The 18917-nt window shown below is 50.8% G+C and overlaps 7 protein-coding genes across 7 annotated transcripts; 4 read left to right on the forward strand and 3 right to left on the reverse strand.

The window, feature by feature from the left end:
- Window positions 1-4228: 4228 nt before the first annotated feature.
- QC764_101010 (uncharacterized protein) lies at window positions 4229-5539 on the forward strand (the record flags this gene model as incomplete). Its single annotated transcript, XM_062941320.1, has 2 exons — window positions 4229-5084; window positions 5134-5539. Exons 1-2 carry the CDS (start codon window positions 4798-4800, stop codon window positions 5537-5539), a joined length of 693 nt encoding a protein of 230 aa, XP_062804029.1. The 5' UTR covers window positions 4229-4797.
- Window positions 5540-7132: 1593 nt separating this feature from the next.
- Window positions 7133-8724, forward strand: QC764_101000 (uncharacterized protein). Its single transcript, XM_062941319.1, has 2 exons — window positions 7133-7540; window positions 7612-8724. The coding sequence occupies exons 1-2, from the start codon at window positions 7534-7536 to the stop codon at window positions 8538-8540; spliced, it is 936 nt and encodes a 311-aa protein (XP_062804030.1). The 5' UTR covers window positions 7133-7533; the 3' UTR covers window positions 8541-8724.
- Window positions 8725-9909: 1185 nt separating this feature from the next.
- QC764_100980 (uncharacterized protein) lies at window positions 9910-12303 on the reverse strand. The gene is made up of 3 exons (XM_062941318.1): window positions 11978-12303; window positions 11276-11924; window positions 9910-11222 (listed from the first exon to the last, which is right to left on the reverse strand). The coding sequence occupies exons 1-3, from the start codon at window positions 12286-12288 to the stop codon at window positions 9951-9953; spliced, it is 2232 nt and encodes a 743-aa protein (XP_062804031.1). The 5' UTR covers window positions 12289-12303; the 3' UTR covers window positions 9910-9950.
- A 709-nt stretch (window positions 12304-13012) lies between these two features.
- Window positions 13013-15874, forward strand: QC764_100970 (uncharacterized protein). The gene is made up of 2 exons (XM_062941317.1): window positions 13013-13552; window positions 13608-15874. The coding sequence occupies exons 1-2, from the start codon at window positions 13276-13278 to the stop codon at window positions 13658-13660; spliced, it is 330 nt and encodes a 109-aa protein (XP_062804032.1). The 5' UTR covers window positions 13013-13275; the 3' UTR covers window positions 13661-15874.
- QC764_100960 (uncharacterized protein) lies at window positions 13840-15780 on the reverse strand (the record flags this gene model as incomplete). The annotated part of the gene is made up of 1 exon (XM_062941316.1): window positions 13840-15780. One exon carries the CDS (start codon window positions 15778-15780, stop codon window positions 13840-13842), a length of 1941 nt encoding a protein of 646 aa, XP_062804033.1.
- Window positions 15875-16073: 199 nt separating the features above from the next.
- QC764_0000060 (uncharacterized protein) lies at window positions 16074-17623 on the reverse strand (the record flags this gene model as incomplete). The annotated part of the gene is made up of 2 exons (XM_062939666.1): window positions 16074-17074; window positions 17292-17623. 2 exons carry the CDS (start codon window positions 17621-17623, stop codon window positions 17062-17064), a joined length of 345 nt encoding a protein of 114 aa, XP_062804034.1. The 3' UTR covers window positions 16074-17061.
- Window positions 17349-17924, forward strand: QC764_0000070 (uncharacterized protein; the record flags this gene model as incomplete). Its single annotated transcript, XM_062939667.1, has 1 exon — window positions 17349-17924. One exon carries the CDS (start codon window positions 17349-17351, stop codon window positions 17922-17924), a length of 576 nt encoding a protein of 191 aa, XP_062804035.1.
- Window positions 17925-18917: the final 993 nt, after the last annotated feature.

Genomic DNA, 18917 nt, shown 5'->3' on the forward strand with positions numbered 1-18917 from the left:
ATTATAATAGAGATAAGCCGTTATTATACACTATTTAGCTATACCGGACCAGGATTATTCAGAAGTGCCTTTAACCAGTGTCCCTTTCAGAGGTTCTGGATAGAGGTTCGTTATATACATTTATAGTGTTGTGGTTGGTTTATATGTTTTCTCACTATTTCAGCAAACGCTGCAAAATAAAGGAACTTGCTTAAGTAATGTAAGCCCGGGCTTATAACCTATTAAAATAAATGCTATTAAGGCCTAAAAATATAGGCTTAAATAGCTACGGCGTAATATACTAAGAGCGAAGAGAACTTTAACTGCAGCATTCGATAATTGCTATGGCACTAAAGGAAAGAAGATTATAGAAGCGGCGCTCTATAATATATAGAAGAGAATTACTATAACATAGGCTTATAAGGCACTAATAAGTATAGAAAACTAATATATTAATTAAACCTTATAGACTAAAAAATATTACAGTAGATAGAGTGTAAGGTAAAGGTCTTATAGGCCATCGGCCTCTTACTTACTCCCCGAAAGTAACTTCGTTCCCGGGCCTAAACGCGCGTTTCTTGGGCCCGAACGCCCGCTAAATACGCTAACCAAATATAAGGTTAGAGGCCACGTTACAGGCTACGTTACCGTTACCGTTTAACCACTGTAGGGCACCGGCCTTAACATTCGGCTTTCCGGGACCTCGGATTGCTTCCGGAGGCCGAGCCTCCGCTCCGGTAACCGCAGTCCCTAAACACTACTAATCCAAGCTATTGTATTGCCTCTAAGGCCCTGTAATATACAAGGCTTAGATACACTATAAAATCCATAAACAAAAGCTGTATTTTAACAGTATATAATAATAGCTTATCTTTATTATAATAGTTTAAATACTAACGATTATAATTTATATTATATATTACGGAACTATTTATTTATAATAATTAGTCCTCCGTATATATAAACTTCTATCCTCTAGGTACCTCCGTATTTAGCTTACTACGCTTACTAGTAAGCCTAGTAATCTATCCTAGCTTACTACGCTCATTAGTAAGCTAAATAAGCCGGCTTACTTCTGCTAAGAGTAAGCGCCCCACTATCCTGTAGCTCCGTCGTTTCCTTTTATCTAATTAGCTACCACGACCGGCTGCAGTCTCTATCCTGCCTTACTATATAGTTAGTCTGTAACAAAAGGATATTTTTTTTCTTATATATGTACTTACCTACTAATTTATAATAGTTAAATGCGAAAAGAAATTTAGTTTAAAGTATAATTATAAGCCTAAGGGTTTAAGTAAGGAAGTGGAGCTTTCGGATAATTCGGGGATTTAGGGGTTATATATATAAGCGGTCTGCTTCGGGCATTCTATTTTAAATAGGACATCGACTTTTATTTCTTTATATTTTTGTGCCTTACACGCGTGCAGGCAATTCTGGCCCTCTAATTAGGCCAATTAGGTACTTATTATATAGTTTGCAAGCCTATAAAGTTTTTTCTTTATCTTACGTAAAATACGGCCTGCAAGCGAGCCACTATCACGCAAGTATGTTTATTTAGAGGCCCTGTTAAGGGTATATTTATAGTGTTCCCGTTAATTTATATATTTTCTTACTATTTCAATATACTGCGCCGATAGCTATTCAAGCCTGTATTTACAAGCCTTAATAGCACCTATTTTAATCCTACCCCCTATTTTCAAAATAAATTATTTTTTAATGCGCTTTTTAACGGATTATACTACAATCTATTAGAGAATAACTGTTAGGATTATTTAAATGTGCCTTCGACTTATATTCCTTATAGAGGTTCTAAATACAAGTTCCTTATAAAAAAGCACGCGAAGTTTATATAACTATTAAGAATACGAGATGTTCCGGCTTAAAGTATGGTAAAGGACGTATATTTGTATAAGAAAAAGGCTATTAGGGCATGGGGAAAAGGAGTGAAAGGACGCGAAAGGAATCTGGGTATATATTGGGCTTAGGAGAATATTCGCGATAGCTCCAGTTTTGACGGCGGTGTGCTGTCTGTGGGGGGTGGGGGGTGTGGGGCGCTTACAAAGGCCCACCTTTCTTCAAAACCTACACCCGGGTTGCTTATAACGCTGTTTTCTACTTACTGTTTACTTTACAACCAACAACCAACAACACTGTAATATTAATTTGTTAATTAATTTCCCTGCTTTTATAGCCTCACTTTTCGCGGGCAGCGACTTTACTAGGCCGTCGCCCTACAAGTGATGGCCTTGTCGGGGAAGGCAACGACGCAGGGATTGCTGCACAATGCGGCTGGGGGCAGATCAACTCGCGGTGGGAAAAAAAGGTTGCCGCCTGGTAGGTTCGAGCCGACAAAGGAAGCAATGGTCCCTGGTCAGAGAGGCGTGAGCAAAAAGGAAAAAAAAGTCATGCGGTTAACGGGGACCTACATTGCTGGGATGCAGACTTCCGGGATGACACTGGCCGACGGGTGGCGAGGATGGGGGCGCTGACGAGACTCAGGACGCTGACGAGAATCGGGACGCCGACGAGAATCGGGACGCTTGACGATGTTGAGTGTGCCCATGAGTCCACACAACGAATCCTTGTCTTTGCGGTGATTGGTTCCCTGTTGACTTTGGCAGATGAAGTCTCGGGCAATGTGCGTGATGATCTGCTTTCCAGCTGGTCTCCGGTGATATGCGCGACCAGCTGCCTTCGAGGAAATGGTATTGGCACCGCGGAGTTTGTCGACAAAGATCGCACCGTAGAGTTCGTCGACAAAGATCGCCTGGAGAGTCATGATTAGCATGCTGTTGGGTCATCCATCGAGGCTCCGTCGACTTGCCTCGACCACGCCCGGCTTTCGCTTGCAAAAGGTCCCAAATTCCTCCACCTCGCAGCGCTCCTCGTCCTCTTTAACCTCCATGATGGTGTTGTCCATGTTCTCAATCTCTTGGTCGAGGTAGCTTAGCATGAGCTTCAGAGAGCTCATGTCAACGCCGGACATCGTGTCCTCGGCGATGGCATCGAGACGTCAACTTGGCTCTGAGGTCGCCCAAGCAACGCACCACTGGTCTCTTGCACCGCCCCTCGCCCTTTTCGATTTCTTGATCAAGGTAGCTCAGCATGAGCTTCAGAGAGCTCATCTCAATGCCAGACAGCCTGTCCTCGGCGATTTTATTCTCGGACAGGGAGATGCTCCATCCAAAGAGCGTTTGCTGCGAACCGTCTCTCCGAGCTGCTGCGGTTCGCCTACGCGGGTGGTTCATCAGAGAAGAGGGCGTCGCTGACGAATGGTGACGGGATGAATTGTTTGGTGGTGGTTCACGGTGTCGAGCCTTCGCTGTCGGTCGTGAAAAAGGAGGGCGATTGCTAGCGTATATAGCTCTTGATGCTGGGATGAATGGACAGGGCTCGCGAGCGATCGGTGGTGGTCGTCTACCAAGGGATGGATCGTCTGATGGTCCATAGCGTTACCCGTCTATCAAAAAGAAGGGCGTTTGTCAGCATCGACATCCCCTCGGATTTCTCTCTCCCCTACCTAGTAGCTGGGTTGCCCAGCCCAGACGGTGCAGAGCATGATTCTCGCGTAGGAGCCCTTCTCCTACAGAATACGTACAATTTCCTGCCTGCCGATGGCCAAAGACTGCTGGGATCGGCGTAGGTACTGCTCGCGATGGAACAATACCGTTTTTTTGTTTTGTGAAATCGTTTGTTGGTTGCAGGGCTTTGCAAAGCACTGGTGCGTGGTGCAAGTGCATCAAGGAAGGCACGACCAAGGAAGGTACGAGTGAAATTAATCGCTAGAAGCTTCATGCCCTGCAAAGCTTAAATTCTTCAAAAATGCAAAACAATTCCATATACATCTTTTTACCGATTCAATCTCCCGTCATGATTCTTTGAGGATCCAAACGTCCTGACTTTCGAACAGCAACCTAGTGTTTCATGATAGCAGGAGACGCGTCTTGTCTCTCTTCACCCAGCCGAGGGAATTGATTCTATCAAAATTTGAATGGCGGAATCTAGACAAGGCCGAGGGAAGTTGATTCTATCAAGACATGTCTCGGACGTATTTCCTTTTGCTCTAGTCTTTCGTTGCGCTCCAATTAACATGCCGACTCTTCATAAGCGCGAGCCGCGGCCAAGAGGCTCTGCTGCGACCCAAGTTTAGCCAAAAGCCCCAGTGCCGAACCCGAATACAGGCTATTTGCGACGAGACAAATGAGGAAGTGATCTGCGTCATGTATGGACCCAGAATCCGGGGAGTGATCCCTGCTCCGTGTCAAAATCCGGGGCGTGGCCTCGGGTAGACATGCATGAAAATCCGGGGAACGATCCTCCATTCAATGTATACCGGGCTGGCAGTCAGGTTTACAGTCCCGCAGCCAGTCCGCCAGCTAGTCCCGCAAAATCCACCAGCCAGTCCAGCAACCAATCCAGCAGCAAGCCCCGCAAAGTCCAGCAGTCCCGCATAGTCCAGCAGTCCCGCTAAGTCCAGCAGCTTTCCTCGCCATCGCCAAGTGGAAACCGATGACAAGTCAGATGGAGTCTCGGGTTTCATACCGAGACCAAGAACTCTCCACAAGACATTTAGCCAAAATTCCGACACCATCATGATAGGTTGGATGGTTTAGAGAGAAGATCGTGATAGGCTGGACGGTCTAGACGACGTCAAGATCACGGAATGAGTTGTCTAGAGCTTCACTCGGCGCAGATGCCAGGTTGGGAACTTGAGAAGCAAGTTGACAGCCCAGCTCAGATATATAAATCCAGACGTTTCCTCCAGCATCCAGCAACCAGCATCCAGCATCAGTCAACCATCACACTGCAAGTGTCATCATGGTTTCTTTCAAGTCTCTCCTCCTTGCCGCCACGGCCGTGACCTCTGCTCTTGGTCGTCCTTTCGACTTTCTCGACCAGGACAACGGCAACTCGACCGACGCTCTCGAGAGGCGCCAGATCACCCCCAACAGTGAAGGCACCCACAACGGCTACTTTTACTCTTGGTGGTCCGATGGTGGCGGCCAGGCTACCTACACCATGCTCGAGGGCAGCCGTTACCAAGTGAGCTGGAGAAACACTGGCAACTTTGTTGGCGGCAAGGGATGGAACCCGGGCAACGGCCGGTGAGTTCTTGAAGATGCAACACAAAGAGACAAAACTAACATGTCGAAGCACCATCAACTATGGCGGTTCCTTCAACCCCCAGGGCAACGGATACCTCGCCGTCTACGGCTGGACTCGCAACCCTCTCGTCGAGTACTACGTGATCGAATCCTACGGCACCTACAACCCCAGCAGCGGCGCCCAGTACAAGGGCAGCGTCCAGACCGACGGGGGCACCTACAACATTTATGTTTCCACCCGCTACAACCAGCCCTCCATCGACGGCACCAGGACTTTCCAGCAGTACTGGAGCGTACGCACCTCGAAGCGTGTTGGTGGCTCCGTCAACATGCAAAACCACTTTAACGCCTGGGCCAGATATGGCATGAACCTCGGCCAGCACTACTACCAGATTGTCGCCACCGAGGGCTACCAGAGCAGCGGCAACTCTGACATTTATGTCCAGACACACTAGTGGCGGTGGTCAATGATGGGGGAGGTGATGGGGGAGGTGATGGGGGAGGTGATGGGGGAGGTGATGGTGACACTGGCTTCAAATGTATATACAGACTTGCTTTCTTGTACATAGTGTCTGCAATGACTTTGTCACTTTTGGGGATTGACATGCTTTCTGACGGTTCTCTGGTCCATCGAGAGCTTGACTAATGACCAAGGCTCCTGTATGTTTGACAACTCATGTCTCTGGTATACGCGGGTACGGAAGTGTGTGGTTAGTGAGCGAGGAAGTGAGGCATAATCTGACTGACTTACAATGGCTGAATGAGACTGAGTGAATAATACTGGTTGAATGAGACTGACTGACACTGGCTGAATGATATTTGAATGCCACTGACCGAATGCCGCTGACTAAATGATATTGGTTGAATAATACTGGCTCAGCAATACTGAAAGACACTAAATAATATTAAATGACACTGACTGAATGACACTGACTGAATGATACTGACTGTCGGTGGTGATGAAAACCAAAAGCGTGTAACCCACGCCCTGGACAAATGAGTATTGCAAACTTGAAAAGGAGATAGGCATGCAAGCAATATTCCAACGCCTCTCAGGTATGCTCAGAGGTCTATGAACGATGTTGAAAGGGCTGTAACCCATGTTCAAAGGCCTATCAACCATCTTTAAACGCATGTACTCCATCTCTTTTCTACTATTAAAAGCGCTTTCTGATGCGGGTTCTGGATGCTCGTGATATGAGTGTTAAAGGCAAACTGGCAATACCCATGACCTGCTTTACCAGGCCTGACTAGTTTGTCGTCACGGATATCCTTGGCAATGTCGATGTACTACCTAAAGTCTTGGCAGTGCCCGGAAAGGGTTTGCCGTTGCATCTCAGTCTGCATAGAAGGCGTTAGGGATCCCCCGTCTCCAGGGCTGCACAGATCCGCATCGGTATCGGTATATCTTTGGGGGCCCTATCTGCAACCTGTTGACGGGAGGATGACCATGACGTACAAATTCCTGCGATGCAGATTTAATGAAGTGAGATATCGTAACTCTGTGGTCGATAGCCACGAGCAAATAGTTGAAGAGAGAACGGGGACCATGTCGGGATGAATGTGCCCATCATATGCTCTGTGTAGAGTCCATATCCCGATTACAGCCTCTGGCCTTGGATACACTATCTCATCGATCGTCGAAGCTGATAACTTGCAAATACCCAGTCTCTCCGCCGCGGTCATCCGTCGACAGGCAATAGCATCACTTTCTAGGGCGGTCAGTCAGATGTTTGTCGTTTCCACAATCACTGCATAATCAGCAATTTCTTGATAATACTCATGTAATTGCTTTCGTGAGACAGATCAAGAGCGTCGTGGTCGATTTGAAAGAAGATGTCTTGTTGTTTTATCCCGACGGAATTCAACGGCTAGGCCCACAATGTTCTGGATTCGGTAACCCACTCGTCGCAATTTGGCAACATATGCACGCTAGCCTGTTTTCAGCTAGCCTATTTCATGGCAGGGGTTCAATGTGGATGCCCATAGGCTAAAAAAAGCAGAAATTTGGAGCTGCTCTGATCTGACCACGATGGCCACGTTTTGGTGATGGAGCTAGATCAAAGACCGTCAATCTACGATGGCAGCATCAACATCTTTGGAAAATGCCGGATTAATCGAAAAAGGCCACTTCAGTAGAATCCTCAGTGCTCTCATGCAGTGCGACAATGCCAAGCCGTTCACGGATAAAGCGACAGATTGGAAAGGGTCCAATCGTAAGGAAACCCTGACGCCAGGCCAAGTCACGATCAAAGGAATTCAACGACGATCTCGCCTGCGGGCCCAGCGGTTGGGAGATCGCGACAGCAAGACTTGGCGTCCTTGGCTGACGCGACCCACGGCTTTTGATTAAAGTCGCTCCTCTGCACTTTTTCTGGTACTCATCAATCGACAACGGTTTTGCTAGAAATCGCAATCAACGGGCGATCGTTACAACTGAACAACTACAATGAGCGGTACGTTTGATGACCGAATTGGGCTGGTGGCCGCCTCGCACCACAGAATACGTCAACTGACTTTTTAACAGGACCACCACCAGGCATCGACATCTCTTCCGGCGGCGGACCCCCACCCGGCGTCAACACCGGCCGCGGCGGCTATGTCGACCCTAACTGGCCATTCCCTGGCGGTCCCAACGATGCGCCCGTCATCATCTACGGCTACACTCCTTCATTCGCCCTCGCTCTCTTGGCCACGATTCTCTTTTGTCTCTACTTTGTCGCCCACTTGTTCCAGGTCGTCCGATACCGCACCGTGTACTTTTGCACCTTTCCCATAGGTCTCGCCTTCGAGATCGTCGGCTACATCGCTCGCTGCCTGTCCGCCAAGGTCAACCCGTACAACCTCATCTTCTTTATCCTCCAGTACTTCTTCATCGTCACCGCTCCAGTATTTTTGGCCGCTGGTATCTACGCCATCCTGTCGGCTCTCATCCACCGACTGGGACGTGAATACTCACTCCTTCCCCCCAAGTGGATTCTGTGGTTCTTCATCACCTCGGACGTTGTCGCCACCATCACTCAGATCACAGGCGCGGCTTTGATCGGTGTGAAGCAAAAGAAGAGGGAGGACCCCACTGCTGCCAACAACATCCTGTTGGGTGGTCTGGCCTATCAGGTCTTCGCCATTGGTCTGTTCATCATCTTGAGCGGTGTGTTCATCTTTCGCGCGAGGAGGCAGATCAAGCAGGCTGGCCTCACGCTCTTCATTGCCGCCTTCTCGACCGCCACTCTCCTGATCTATCTGAGAACCGTTTTCCGTCTTGCCGAAACCGCAGAGGGGCTGGGCGGCGATCTGAGCACAAAGGAGGTTTATTTTGGCACACTCGAGTTCTTGCCCGTGGTCCTGGCCGTGCCTCTGCTGAATGTCTGGCACCCCGGACGCTGCGTTGGACGGAGCATTGCGTCAGACTCCAAGGAAGAGGCCGGCATTGTTGAGTTGGAGTCCAGGGGCTGATATTGTTTGTTTCTACAAGTTTAGAGGAGAAGCGTCGTGTCTTGTGATACCTCGGGGTGTTGGAATCTCAATTTTGGATATCAATTTGGTAGTAATGATCATTCTCATAAAAATACTGAATAATCCCCTTTTATGACATGCTAGAATGGTCACTGCTACCGTCCCCTCGAAATGCGACGCAGGGTCTGTCACCCTTTTTGCCCTTGCCCTTGCTTTTGATCGCTTGCCTCCAAGAGCAGCGGGTTGGCTTCACACGTGGATGATATTGTGCTTATTCAATAACCAACCCTCAGTCCTGTCCAACCGTGCCGATACCAGTTCGCCCAATCCCAATCTCCAAGACACAGGCCAACAGTGACAAACTTCAAGTTCTTTGCTTTGGCCTGGCTGATATGTGCCTGGCCAGGTCGAGTGTGGCAGGCAGGGTGTCATGAGCAAGCGTGATGACTCGACCGTAACCGCTGTGCTCTGGGTTACAGAGTTCGGCGCTGAACTTCTCAAATGACTCCCAGATGTTCGAAGCTGGTTGATTCTTCCAGTCCTCGGTGTCGAGGTTCCACATCACTACGGTCTAGCCCAGGCCTCCCATCTGTGCGAGACAGGCGCCGTCACAGTTGCCGTGCGATGAACGCATGTAGGTGGGAAAGAAGCCCAGAATGTCTCTATATATGGTCTCGTTCCACATCATCTGTTGATTCATGGACTCTGACGACTCGAGATCCAGGTTCTCGAGGTGGTCCCATGTGTGAGACGCAAGCTGGTGTCCTTGATCAATAACGCGTCGCAGAATGCTCGGCGAGGTTCCATGTTCTCCATTGACAAAAAGGTGGCCTTGAACCCCTCCTGATGCAACAGGTCGAGGAGGGGCCCGGTCTGCGCTGATGGCCCGTCGTCAAAGGTCAAAGTGATAGTGTTGCGCTGTGTACAGTCATAGACCCGTCTGCCACGATTTTCCGGGCGGAAGTGGTCGCGTCGAACATGCCGAACATTGTCACTGATTGCGAGGTTAGCAAGGTATGCAGCACGAAAAGATCAAGACTCAGATCTCGCAAAATCCACGGCCAACCTAACAATATGCGCCGCATTGAGCGGCGGAATATCCACAATAGCCAGCCCAAGAACAGCAGGACGAGGAGAGACATCTGGCAAGCCCGTGCCCGCAGCGGATATTTGCCAGGGTGTTGTTGGGTTTGTTTTGGACTTCGACTGTATGAGCAGTGGCGCCATGAATGAATATGGCCGTTGCCGAGAGAGCCAAATAGGCCAGGAAGTCCGGGATTTTCATCATGGTGGTGTCAAACAACATGGCAAAATTAAAGAGGTCAGTGGTTTTGTTAAAGAGTGCCGCCATGAAAGTCCGGACATCTAGACGCCACCAAAGCGCCCTGCCATGGATACGACATGCTCAGGCTAGTTCCCCTTCAAGTAGCCCGCAATGACATGCTCCCTCCACCACCAAACGCCCGCCATAGAAGCCCCAGGGCCCAGCACCGCCTGGCTGAGGATAGAAGCCAGCGAGACCTTGGCAACCTGCCAACCCGTCACATACCCCAAGAACCTAAGATCAAGGATTGAATACAAAGTCTCTCCCAAGAATCCCACTGCCCCACTCAGTGAAAAGGGCAGACTGATCAGTTGAAGTGGTGTGATCTTCAAGCAGAAGTAGGCATGAGCTACAAACATGATGTGGGCAGCAGCCTGGGATACGACAGCCAGTTTATATACCGTTTCCAATGCCGAAACATCGTCTTTCTTGTACCTCTCAAAGTCTTCTGCATACGCTGTGCTCCTGCTTTCCCACCATCTGGAAAGCGCTGTGGTCAAAACTGGAACAAGCAAGGGCGCCCCTATTGCGAAGCCACTGGAAACAACACCTTGGGATGCTCCCCAGGTTGGGCTCAGTGCAAAGAGCGTTGGAATAACATATCCCACAGAGACTGCAGGCATCAGTGCTCTCGCAACATACACGCCGACCCACCGACCTGGGGGAGCCTTGAACGACTGAAGTGCGGCTATGATCCCATGTAGAGGAGCAATCTTTGCCATTCCCACCCGCCTAGTCTGTATGCCAGCCACAAATAGGCTGGGCAATGAGAGGAGCGTGCCCTTGTTGCCAGCTCGATGGCCCTCGAGAGTGTACGTCAAGAGCGGCGAGATTGTTTGTGACAGGGAATAAGCCCGTTGCAACTGAGAATTCAGCACTGACAAAGGTTGAAAGGGGTACCCCAATCCCAACCCCATTCCAACACAGAACACCGCCTTGGTCATTGCGAGCGGCCATCCTCGGATTGGTTTTGCTGGTAACTCGTGGTCATATGGCACGGCCCTGGGTCTTGTGGGCACTGGCAGAAAATCCAGCTTTGCGCTGGCAAGCAGCCTGGATCCCATCTGGCCAAGGTGGTGTTCAAGCCCCCTCAGGGGAACAACAAGGTTAAGAACGATTTTTGTGATCAGTGGCTTTTCCGACGCGAATAGAGCTTGGGTATCATGGCTGAGCTTGACAATGTATTTCGCTCTTTCGTACCGCGCGTCCTGTGTGTGCTTGGAGATGGCCTCGATCTCTGCTGTTGTCAAGCCGCACAGTCCATTCGGACGGCTGTCTCTTGCTCTGAGCAGAGAGTTGACAAACTCGGCTGCCGTTTCCATGGCGCCGTTTCCACCCATGCCACCAATGGGGTTTGGCTACGTGAGACAATGTCAGTTCCGGATCGTCCTGTCTTTACTGTGAAACCCACCTTGTGTACGCTGTCTCCCATCAAAATCATTCTTCCCCAAAACCACTTCTTAAATACTATCTCGTGAAGTGGTGTCAAAGTCGACGAGATCCTGTTTTCAAAAATCCGTCCAAACGTCAAATCCTCTGTGATCCGGACGTGGGCATGCTGCTGGACGAAATCCTCCTCGTCCTGTTTCGTGTATCTTGGAATATCCTTGCCGTATTTCACTTCAGGTAGACGCTTGAACATGAACCAATACACTCTGTTGTCGGGCCCCGATGCCACCAGAAACGAGTATCCCTCCCCAGACGTGAATGACTGGTTTTTTTCTGGCCAGTTTTCGACATGTTTGGCGATTCCAAAGCTGCACTGGTAGTGACATGGGACTGTTTGCTCTTCATCCTCAGACGGGAAGGACGTTGGGTTGTTTGATAGACTGGCGAGCCGTCTCATCTCGTGACGCACCGTGCTGTGAACTCCATCGGCGCCTACCACAATGCTACCGGTGTGCTTCTTTCCTGCCTTGGTTGTCACGCTGATCTCACGACCAGATTGTTCGATAGCCTCTACACGGCTGCTGAGCACAATCCGCTCCTTATGCCGCAGCTGATCAAAAAGGACTTGAAGAAGCCACTGTCTGTCAAAAAACAGCATCTCGTAACCGTGCCTAACCTCCAGATATCAAAATTCGGCTCTATAATCTTGCTGCAGGATACATACCTCTTCTTCAGGTGCGCAAAGAGATCCTCGGTGCAGGACACGGAACTGCCGTCTGGGCGGCGCATGTGCGCGTACTTGACACTGTCGCCCTGAGCGACTGCTCGGACTGGCTCGTAGCATCCTATCTGGTCGAGAATCAGCAGCCCGTTAGGAAACAGGCCGATGCTCGCGCCCACTGCCGGTGCGATGTTGTCGCGAGCTTCCAGCAAGATGTAGTCAATCTCAAACTTTTCCAGCATATTGGCGAGTGTCAAACCTGCTATCCCCCCTCCCACAATAATGAGTTTGAATGGGTCATTTGGGCTAGACATGGTATTGAATTGTTGAGACTGACAAAGTGGGTGTAGGCTTCTGTTTTTAATATATCAATGTATGCCTACAGGTAGCGTAGCATTGCGGCATCTCCCCGGCATTCGGGCCACTCCCACCTCCGATGTCTGGTTCCGAAAGCGCTTCACCAATTGGCCTCCGTTCTGCCTACCCTAGCTCATTCGGTGCGTTAAATACCGATGGCCGATAGAAGTCTTTTGGATAATTGGGTTTGCTGGTCAAGAGATTCACCCAAGGCAAATCGTGGTTGCATCTCCTGACCTCGAAAGCTCTACCTTGGACTTTAGTACATTGATACCAAGACATATATATAGCTGCCATTGCAGTCTGCTATCAGGGGCTTTCACAATTCATTCTGTCAGGATTAGCGTGGCATTTCTCTCATTATGTCAAGAGTACGCGCCAGCCTGCTTTGCTCACAAGCCCGCCCTGCCTGCTCTCGTGCGTACACCTCTCCCTACTCCCGCCTCTCATTCGGGGTGATCATTCGTCCGGTCAGCTTTACAATGCCAAAATAATTTACTCTCACTAGGTATTTGTAAATGTTTCGTACTGCTCGGTTAGCTCAACGCCCCGCACTGTCATTAAGACTCAGCCTCAAAAGGTCCAATGATTGGTAAGATGCTATGTGGTGGAACCAACGTAGAAGGCCTGAGTGATGTCGGTAAGGTAGGGTAATATGTTCAAACCCCTGCAAAGGTCTAGACACCCACTCGCAAACTCTCGACACTACTTACTCACGATATGCCAAACTTGCGTCGAGCGGGCATCAGATGTGTAGCACAACACAGGTTAGGAAGGTGAGTATGCTCTGTGTATAACCTCGGACGTATTAATGACCCGCTGGCTTTCATCTCGAGCCTCTCATCAAGTCGGAGCATTGTCTATAAATTGCATTGTCTCTTCCCAAGAGCATCACCCTCATCACAACATCAAGCCACGAAATAGCAACCCATCAAACGTTCATCATGAAACTCACCTTTGCCTTGATTGCTGCCATTGCAGCCCCAGCTCTCGCCGCAGTTGGGGGCCGCTGCTCCAACAACTGGGGTGGTGATTGCATCTGCCTCGACTCGAGCGTCTGCCGGAACCGCTGGGGGGGTACCCCGTATACTGGCTCTCCGGGCAACTGGCCCTGCCCCAACGATCCTGACAACATCATGGCATGCGTTGTCAAGCCTTGCCCCGGTCAGGGCAGCGGCACCCAGTGCTTGTGGAGAAATGCTTGCCGCAGCCCCAACGGAAGTAAGAAACGTCCAACCTGCATGTTTCTCTGTCACTCGGCTGACCATTGCAACAGACCCTGTTTGCCCGGGAGGTAACGACTTTATCTGCTGCAACCATCAGTGGTAGAGAAGGTACTAGGTAGTTAACAAGAATATTGAGTGTCATCATTTCAGTAAAAATCGCTGCAAGATACACCAACGCCTGTAAATGCAACATCGTATCGTGGTACCCAGAAAGCCACCTTTGTGACGACAGAAACCCCAAAACAAATTAATACACTGTAGCTTTTGCCCCAAGTCTTATCGTTACACCTTTTCACCAGCCGAGATGGCCTTGGTCTTCTCGAGCAACCCAAATTTGCTGTCCAACTCCTTTCTAAGGGCTACATGTCTCTCCAGAAAGGTCACTGCTGCGCCGAGAAGCGCCATGGCCAGAAAGATGACCCAGACCAGCTTGAGGCTGGAGGCAAAGACGGCCCTGATTTGGTCTTGCACACCTGGGTCGCCGAACGCGCTGATCCAGCTGGCCGATGCATGCTCGTACGCCTGTCCGTTGCTGAGTTGGTCCTGCGCATTCGCGTCGTCTATAGTCTTTATGCTGGCCGCGAACTGAGCGTTGAACGCTGCGTTGGGAACGGCAACACCCAGGAGCGAGCCAAGGCCCCTGAGAAATGCCCAGGATCCCGTGGCTGCGGCATTCTCCTTGTCGGTAAGCTGGACGAGAACGGTGGGCAGGGTGGTGGAAACGATGATGCCGGATCCGATGCCGACCAGGAATGAAAACAGTATCCACAGAGCAGTTGAGGTGGACTGTTGGTAGACCACGCAGAGGAACAGACCGGTAGCCATGAGAACAAAGCCCACACGGTGCATTAGCCTGTATCTGCCAAACTTTGCCAGCAGTGGCCCGCCCAGGGCCGCCAGGATGACAATCGTCAGTGTGCAAGGAAGGATGAGGATTCCTGATTGGGTTGGCGAGGAGCCGAGAATGACTTGAAAAAAGGGCGGCAGGTAAAACTGAAAGCCATAGGTGATGAACCCGTGTATCACGGTGATAGCGAAAGCGGCTATGGTCGTCCTGTTGCTGAAGACGTGGGGGGCCATGATGGGGTGCGAACACCTATCGCTTCGCTCCCAAAACGCAAACGCAACAATTCCCAGCAAGCCTGTCCCCACGAAAGCTAAGATGGGAGGCGAGGTCCAAGAGCTGACAGCCGCCGAGGTGAAACCAAAGAGCATCATGATGACGCTGGCGGTCAAGACGGTGATGCCCAAAAAGTCGACCTGCGAGACCTTGAACCTCAGCTCTCGCCATGTTCTGGAGGAGTTCCCGTTGTTGAGGCTCAGCCAAAACCACATCAGGATCAGGGCGATTAGACAGATGGGAATGTTGATTCCGAAGCACCACCGCCAGTTCATCGTGGCAAACACTCCTCCCAGCAAAGGACCGACGGTTGTTCCGAGGGCGTAGACGGCTGCCTTGATGGCGACGTAGTGTCCCCTTTTCTGCAGCGGGATTATGTCGCAGAGGATCAGTTCTGCAAAGAGATCAATGCCCCCTGAGCCCATTCCTTGAACCACTCTGCCAAAGATCAGAACGGCGCTCGAGTCGGCCCAGCCCGAGATGGCGCTTCCAATGCCAAAGATAACGACGGCTGCCATCATCAAAGGCCGGCGGCCGCAGATGTCAGCGAGCTGGCCGTATAGCGGCTGAAAGACAATGGACGCTAGGAGAAAAGACGTGGCAACCCAGGATGAGTTTGATCCCAGGTTGAGAGAGCTAGAGATGGTAGGCAGAGCGGTGCTGACCACGCTCCCCTCAAAGGCGGACAAGAGGATCGGTATACAGACGGCTGTGAAGCACCTCCAAAACCCAGCTCCGCGGCGCCATCCTCCAGACGGGCCTGCCGGGGATGGCTTCTCCTTCTCCGTGTCCCACGAATCTAGGGAGGAGGAGGAGGAACACTCGGAAGAGGTGAGGGGAATGGTCGAAATGACAACCCCCTTCTCTTTGGACGATATGAAAGAGGCATATGATGGTGGTGGTGGTTTGATCTTGTCGTCGTCGTGGATGGGGGTTGGACAGCAGTCGGACCTGGCGTCGATGCCAGAGTCTGAGCTGGTGCGGGCAAGGGTTTCGGTCTCGGACTCAATCTCAGTTACCGAGTCTGTATCGTGGTGGGCCGTAGTCTCCTGATCAGTCTCGGCTCGGCAGGTCGGCCGAACACGAGGCTGGAAGAGACCCATGATGAGTCGATACTCTCCCCAGGTGGGGAAAAGAATGATTTTCTGGTGCTAGCACTGATCAAGACAATCGCGGACGGCACCAGCCGTTGGACAAGACCGAGTGAGGTGGGCAGATTTGTGCAGAGGCAAAGTTCAGATGGGACGATGGAGGTCAGGGCATGAATGGAACGTCTGGATGAAAGACTGGTCTCGCTTTTAAACTTGTGTCGAGCTCTACGTTGCTCCCCTTCTCTTGTCGATTTCCAAAGAGACTGACGGGCCTGACATTTCTGTCAATTGTCTTGGTGTTACAAGTTTGCGTACTGCCAAGTCTGGGCCCAATGCCCGCCGTCTGGTCTGGGTATCCGTCCTGAGCACGAAAAGTTTAATTCCTATGCTCACCTCTCACATTGTCATCGTCTGTCCTTTGGAGGAGCCACGTACCCACCCCTTGCCATACCGACAACCCGATGAGAACTGACCAACAGAGCTCACGGTGAACCGGCGAGAGCGACACTAGATTGGTGACCCATCCATCACAGACTGCCAGGGCGCTTGGTCATAGCTGAGTTTTCGCCGCGTGGAACGTTCATCGTACACTTCACATCCCGCTATCGGACAGGGAAGGGCGGATGCTTTGTTGTCGTGGGAGGTTCCCGAAGCTCCTTCTGCCATGCTCCATTCAGTCTATGAGGTGTCTGAGTAATGTCCGGATCTTTGGCCTGCCGTTGGGAGTCAGTCGATCATGATCCAATTCCGCACTGGTTGTGCCACCGATGACCTAGGTAGAGAAAGGTCGGGGGACACAGTATCCGACGAGCTCTCATTGGCTCTCGTTGTGATCGCGGCGGGCACGGACAGTGTTTGGCTCAAGACTCTTCTTTCGTCAGTGTTGATTGGTTACCCAAGGGTTGGCAGCCCTTGGTGCTGCAGCGAAGGAATGACTGATGAAGAATGAGTTCAGCCAAGAGCTACTATATATCTTGACAGGCTCTTCAGCCGCACTTGGCTTACGAACGTGAACTGGGCCGTCTGTTCCGCGAACCATTGTCAATGACATCTCCACAGGATGCCTTGATTCGCTGCCTTGGCTCTTAATCATGCCAATGTCAGACTACAAGAAAAATTTTACAGGTTGGTGGTTGTATTCGTATCCGAATCCATCCCAAAGCAGGCTTGGCCCATTTCGCCTGCTTAGGCTAAAGAGGTTTGGTAGAAGCAAAAGAAAATCTGGAAAAGTTTGACAGGTATGGAGGGTTGTGTTTGACATTCTAAATCCAGAAACATCGAGTCAAAAGAGGCCTAGGTTCCGAAACTACTCCCAAGTCAGTGTTGTGGCATGCTCGCTTCCACTTTTTCCCGACACACGAGGCGCCCATTCATTCCAGATGGACAAACTATCTGATCCGGCCCGAGGGAGTCTTACTCGGAGAATTGGCCAGTAATCCGGAGGGAAATGCCGAACTGAATCAGGGCGGAGAGGTTAGCCAAAAGTCTATATCTGCCTGCTTTTCCACGCTCCTGTCACAAACCGAGATTCGTGATTTGGCAACCAAAGCACACCACCCTTCATTCTATATCTTGTCACAATGGTTTCCCTTCGCCTCATGTTTCTCGCCCTGGCCCTTGGTGCCTCGGCCAAGCCTGTCGACTCGGAGGCCCTTGAAGCTCGCCAGGACGGAGCGGACAAGATCGATGGCTGTGCCACGGTTCGTTGCGCCAAAGGCACAACCTGCAAAGTTCTCCTCGGCAGTCCTCTATGCGTTCCCCTCGACGCTCGCGAGACCAAATGCGGCACCGCTGTTTGTGCCGCAGGGATGGTCTGCTGCAACGCATCTTGCAACCTCTGCACCAGACCCGACATGATGTGCACGCAGCAAGTGTGCCAGTCGCCCGACACCAAGCCTCCTCCTGTCGTGGAGGAGCCGCCGGTCAAAGATCGAATCTGCGGAACCAAGATCTGTCCCGTCGGACAGGAGTGCTGCAACTCGAGCTGTGGTTACTGCCGCGCACCCGGGCAGGGATGTACCAAAGAGTTCTGTGCTCCCACACGAGTACAGTGTGGCAAGGTCGTGTGCACAAACGGCAATGTGTGCTGTAACTCTTCGTGTGGCATCTGTACACCACCTGGAGGCTTCTGTACTCAGCAGTTCTGCGCCAGTTAAACTATGCCAAGTTTTGGTCGCAGGTGCTGGGAACAAGTTTGACTGGGTCGTGGTTTGGGGCTCTCTACTCGGGTTGGCACAAAAAAGGGGTAAAGGGGGGTGGTGACATGTATCAAAAACGCAAAAAAGGGGGTTTGTTTACCTTTTGCTTGGTTGCAATCTAGGTGTAAAATGACATATCATGCCCATATTAATCCACGTGTACCTGATTCAAGACATTTCAACATGTGATCCCGTCATTCCGGCCAAAGCGAACCAGGTAGCTCGTTCCGCTCGTAAGCTCGGTGAGATGTCCAAGCTGCACCAGCACACCAACCCCAGCATCCCCGCTCGTCAGCAATGGGGAAACTGTCCCGACCAAGAGGATCTCATTGTTTGAAATCCCATGTCAGCCGATCGGCTTTCCGACACAAATGCTTACCAACTGGAAGATGTCATAGGAGATGGAAGTTCAAAAATTCTCCGAAAGCTTTACCAAAACACCGGTACCGGAAGTCCTCGGAAAAGTATCAGAATCGGGGCAAAGTGGGAAATCAAAAAGTAGCCTGTCAGCCCGCTCTCACAACGTGACCATCGGTTTCTCTATGAGAAGGCACAATGTTGGGTAATATCGGCATAGGAGCATTTCGACCCGACGTTCCCTATCAGTGTCTCAGGTGCGTTTGACTACCGCTTGACTGGTGTGTAGAGGTAATATATTCCGTGATCGGTGAGGTTACGGATCGCCCGTGTAGTTCCAGAAGTTCATTGATGGAAAAGATCTCTTGAGCACCAGGACTCCGTGTGTATTCCCTGATTGTCTTGAAATGTCCCCGGCGCTTTCCCCCTCAGCAGTCTTTCCCTCTGGTGCTGTCGTTATGAAACAGACGAGTGGCTGTCAAGTTGCTTTCTCGATGGCAGCGAAAGCTCAAGATAAATTGCCCTCGACTCAGCCTGCGCTTGTGCTCCCAGTCTCACTGTGATGTCCTACTTGGGCTTACTTTGCTCTTAATC

Source organism: Podospora pseudoanserina, chromosome 1 (genome assembly GCF_035222485.1).
Source record: "Podospora pseudoanserina strain CBS 124.78 chromosome 1, whole genome shotgun sequence".
Classification (NCBI taxonomy): domain Eukaryota; kingdom Fungi; phylum Ascomycota; class Sordariomycetes; order Sordariales; family Podosporaceae; genus Podospora; species Podospora pseudoanserina.

What these genes read in the sequence shown, in the direction of transcription:
- QC764_100970 (XM_062941317.1), top strand. Translation starts at nt 13,276, where the DNA reads ATGAAACTCACCTTTGCCTTGATTGCTGCCATTGCAGCCCCAGCTCTC. An exon ending in TTGCCGCAGCCCCAACGGAA is followed by an intron (nt 13,553 to 13,607) that starts GTAAGAAACGTC and finishes CCATTGCAACAG; the next exon opens with ACCCTGTTTGCCCGGGAGGT.
- QC764_100980 (XM_062941318.1), bottom strand. Translation starts at nt 12,288, where the DNA reads ATGTCTAGCCCAAATGACCCATTCAAACTCATTATTGTGGGAGGGGGG. An exon ending in TTTGCGCACCTGAAGAAGAG is followed by an intron (nt 11,925 to 11,977) that starts GTATGTATCCTG and finishes TCTGGAGGTTAG; the next exon opens with GCACGGTTACGAGATGCTGT. An exon ending in TGGGAGACAGCGTACACAAG is followed by an intron (nt 11,223 to 11,275) that starts GTGGGTTTCACA and finishes TGTCTCACGTAG; the next exon opens with CCAAACCCCATTGGTGGCAT.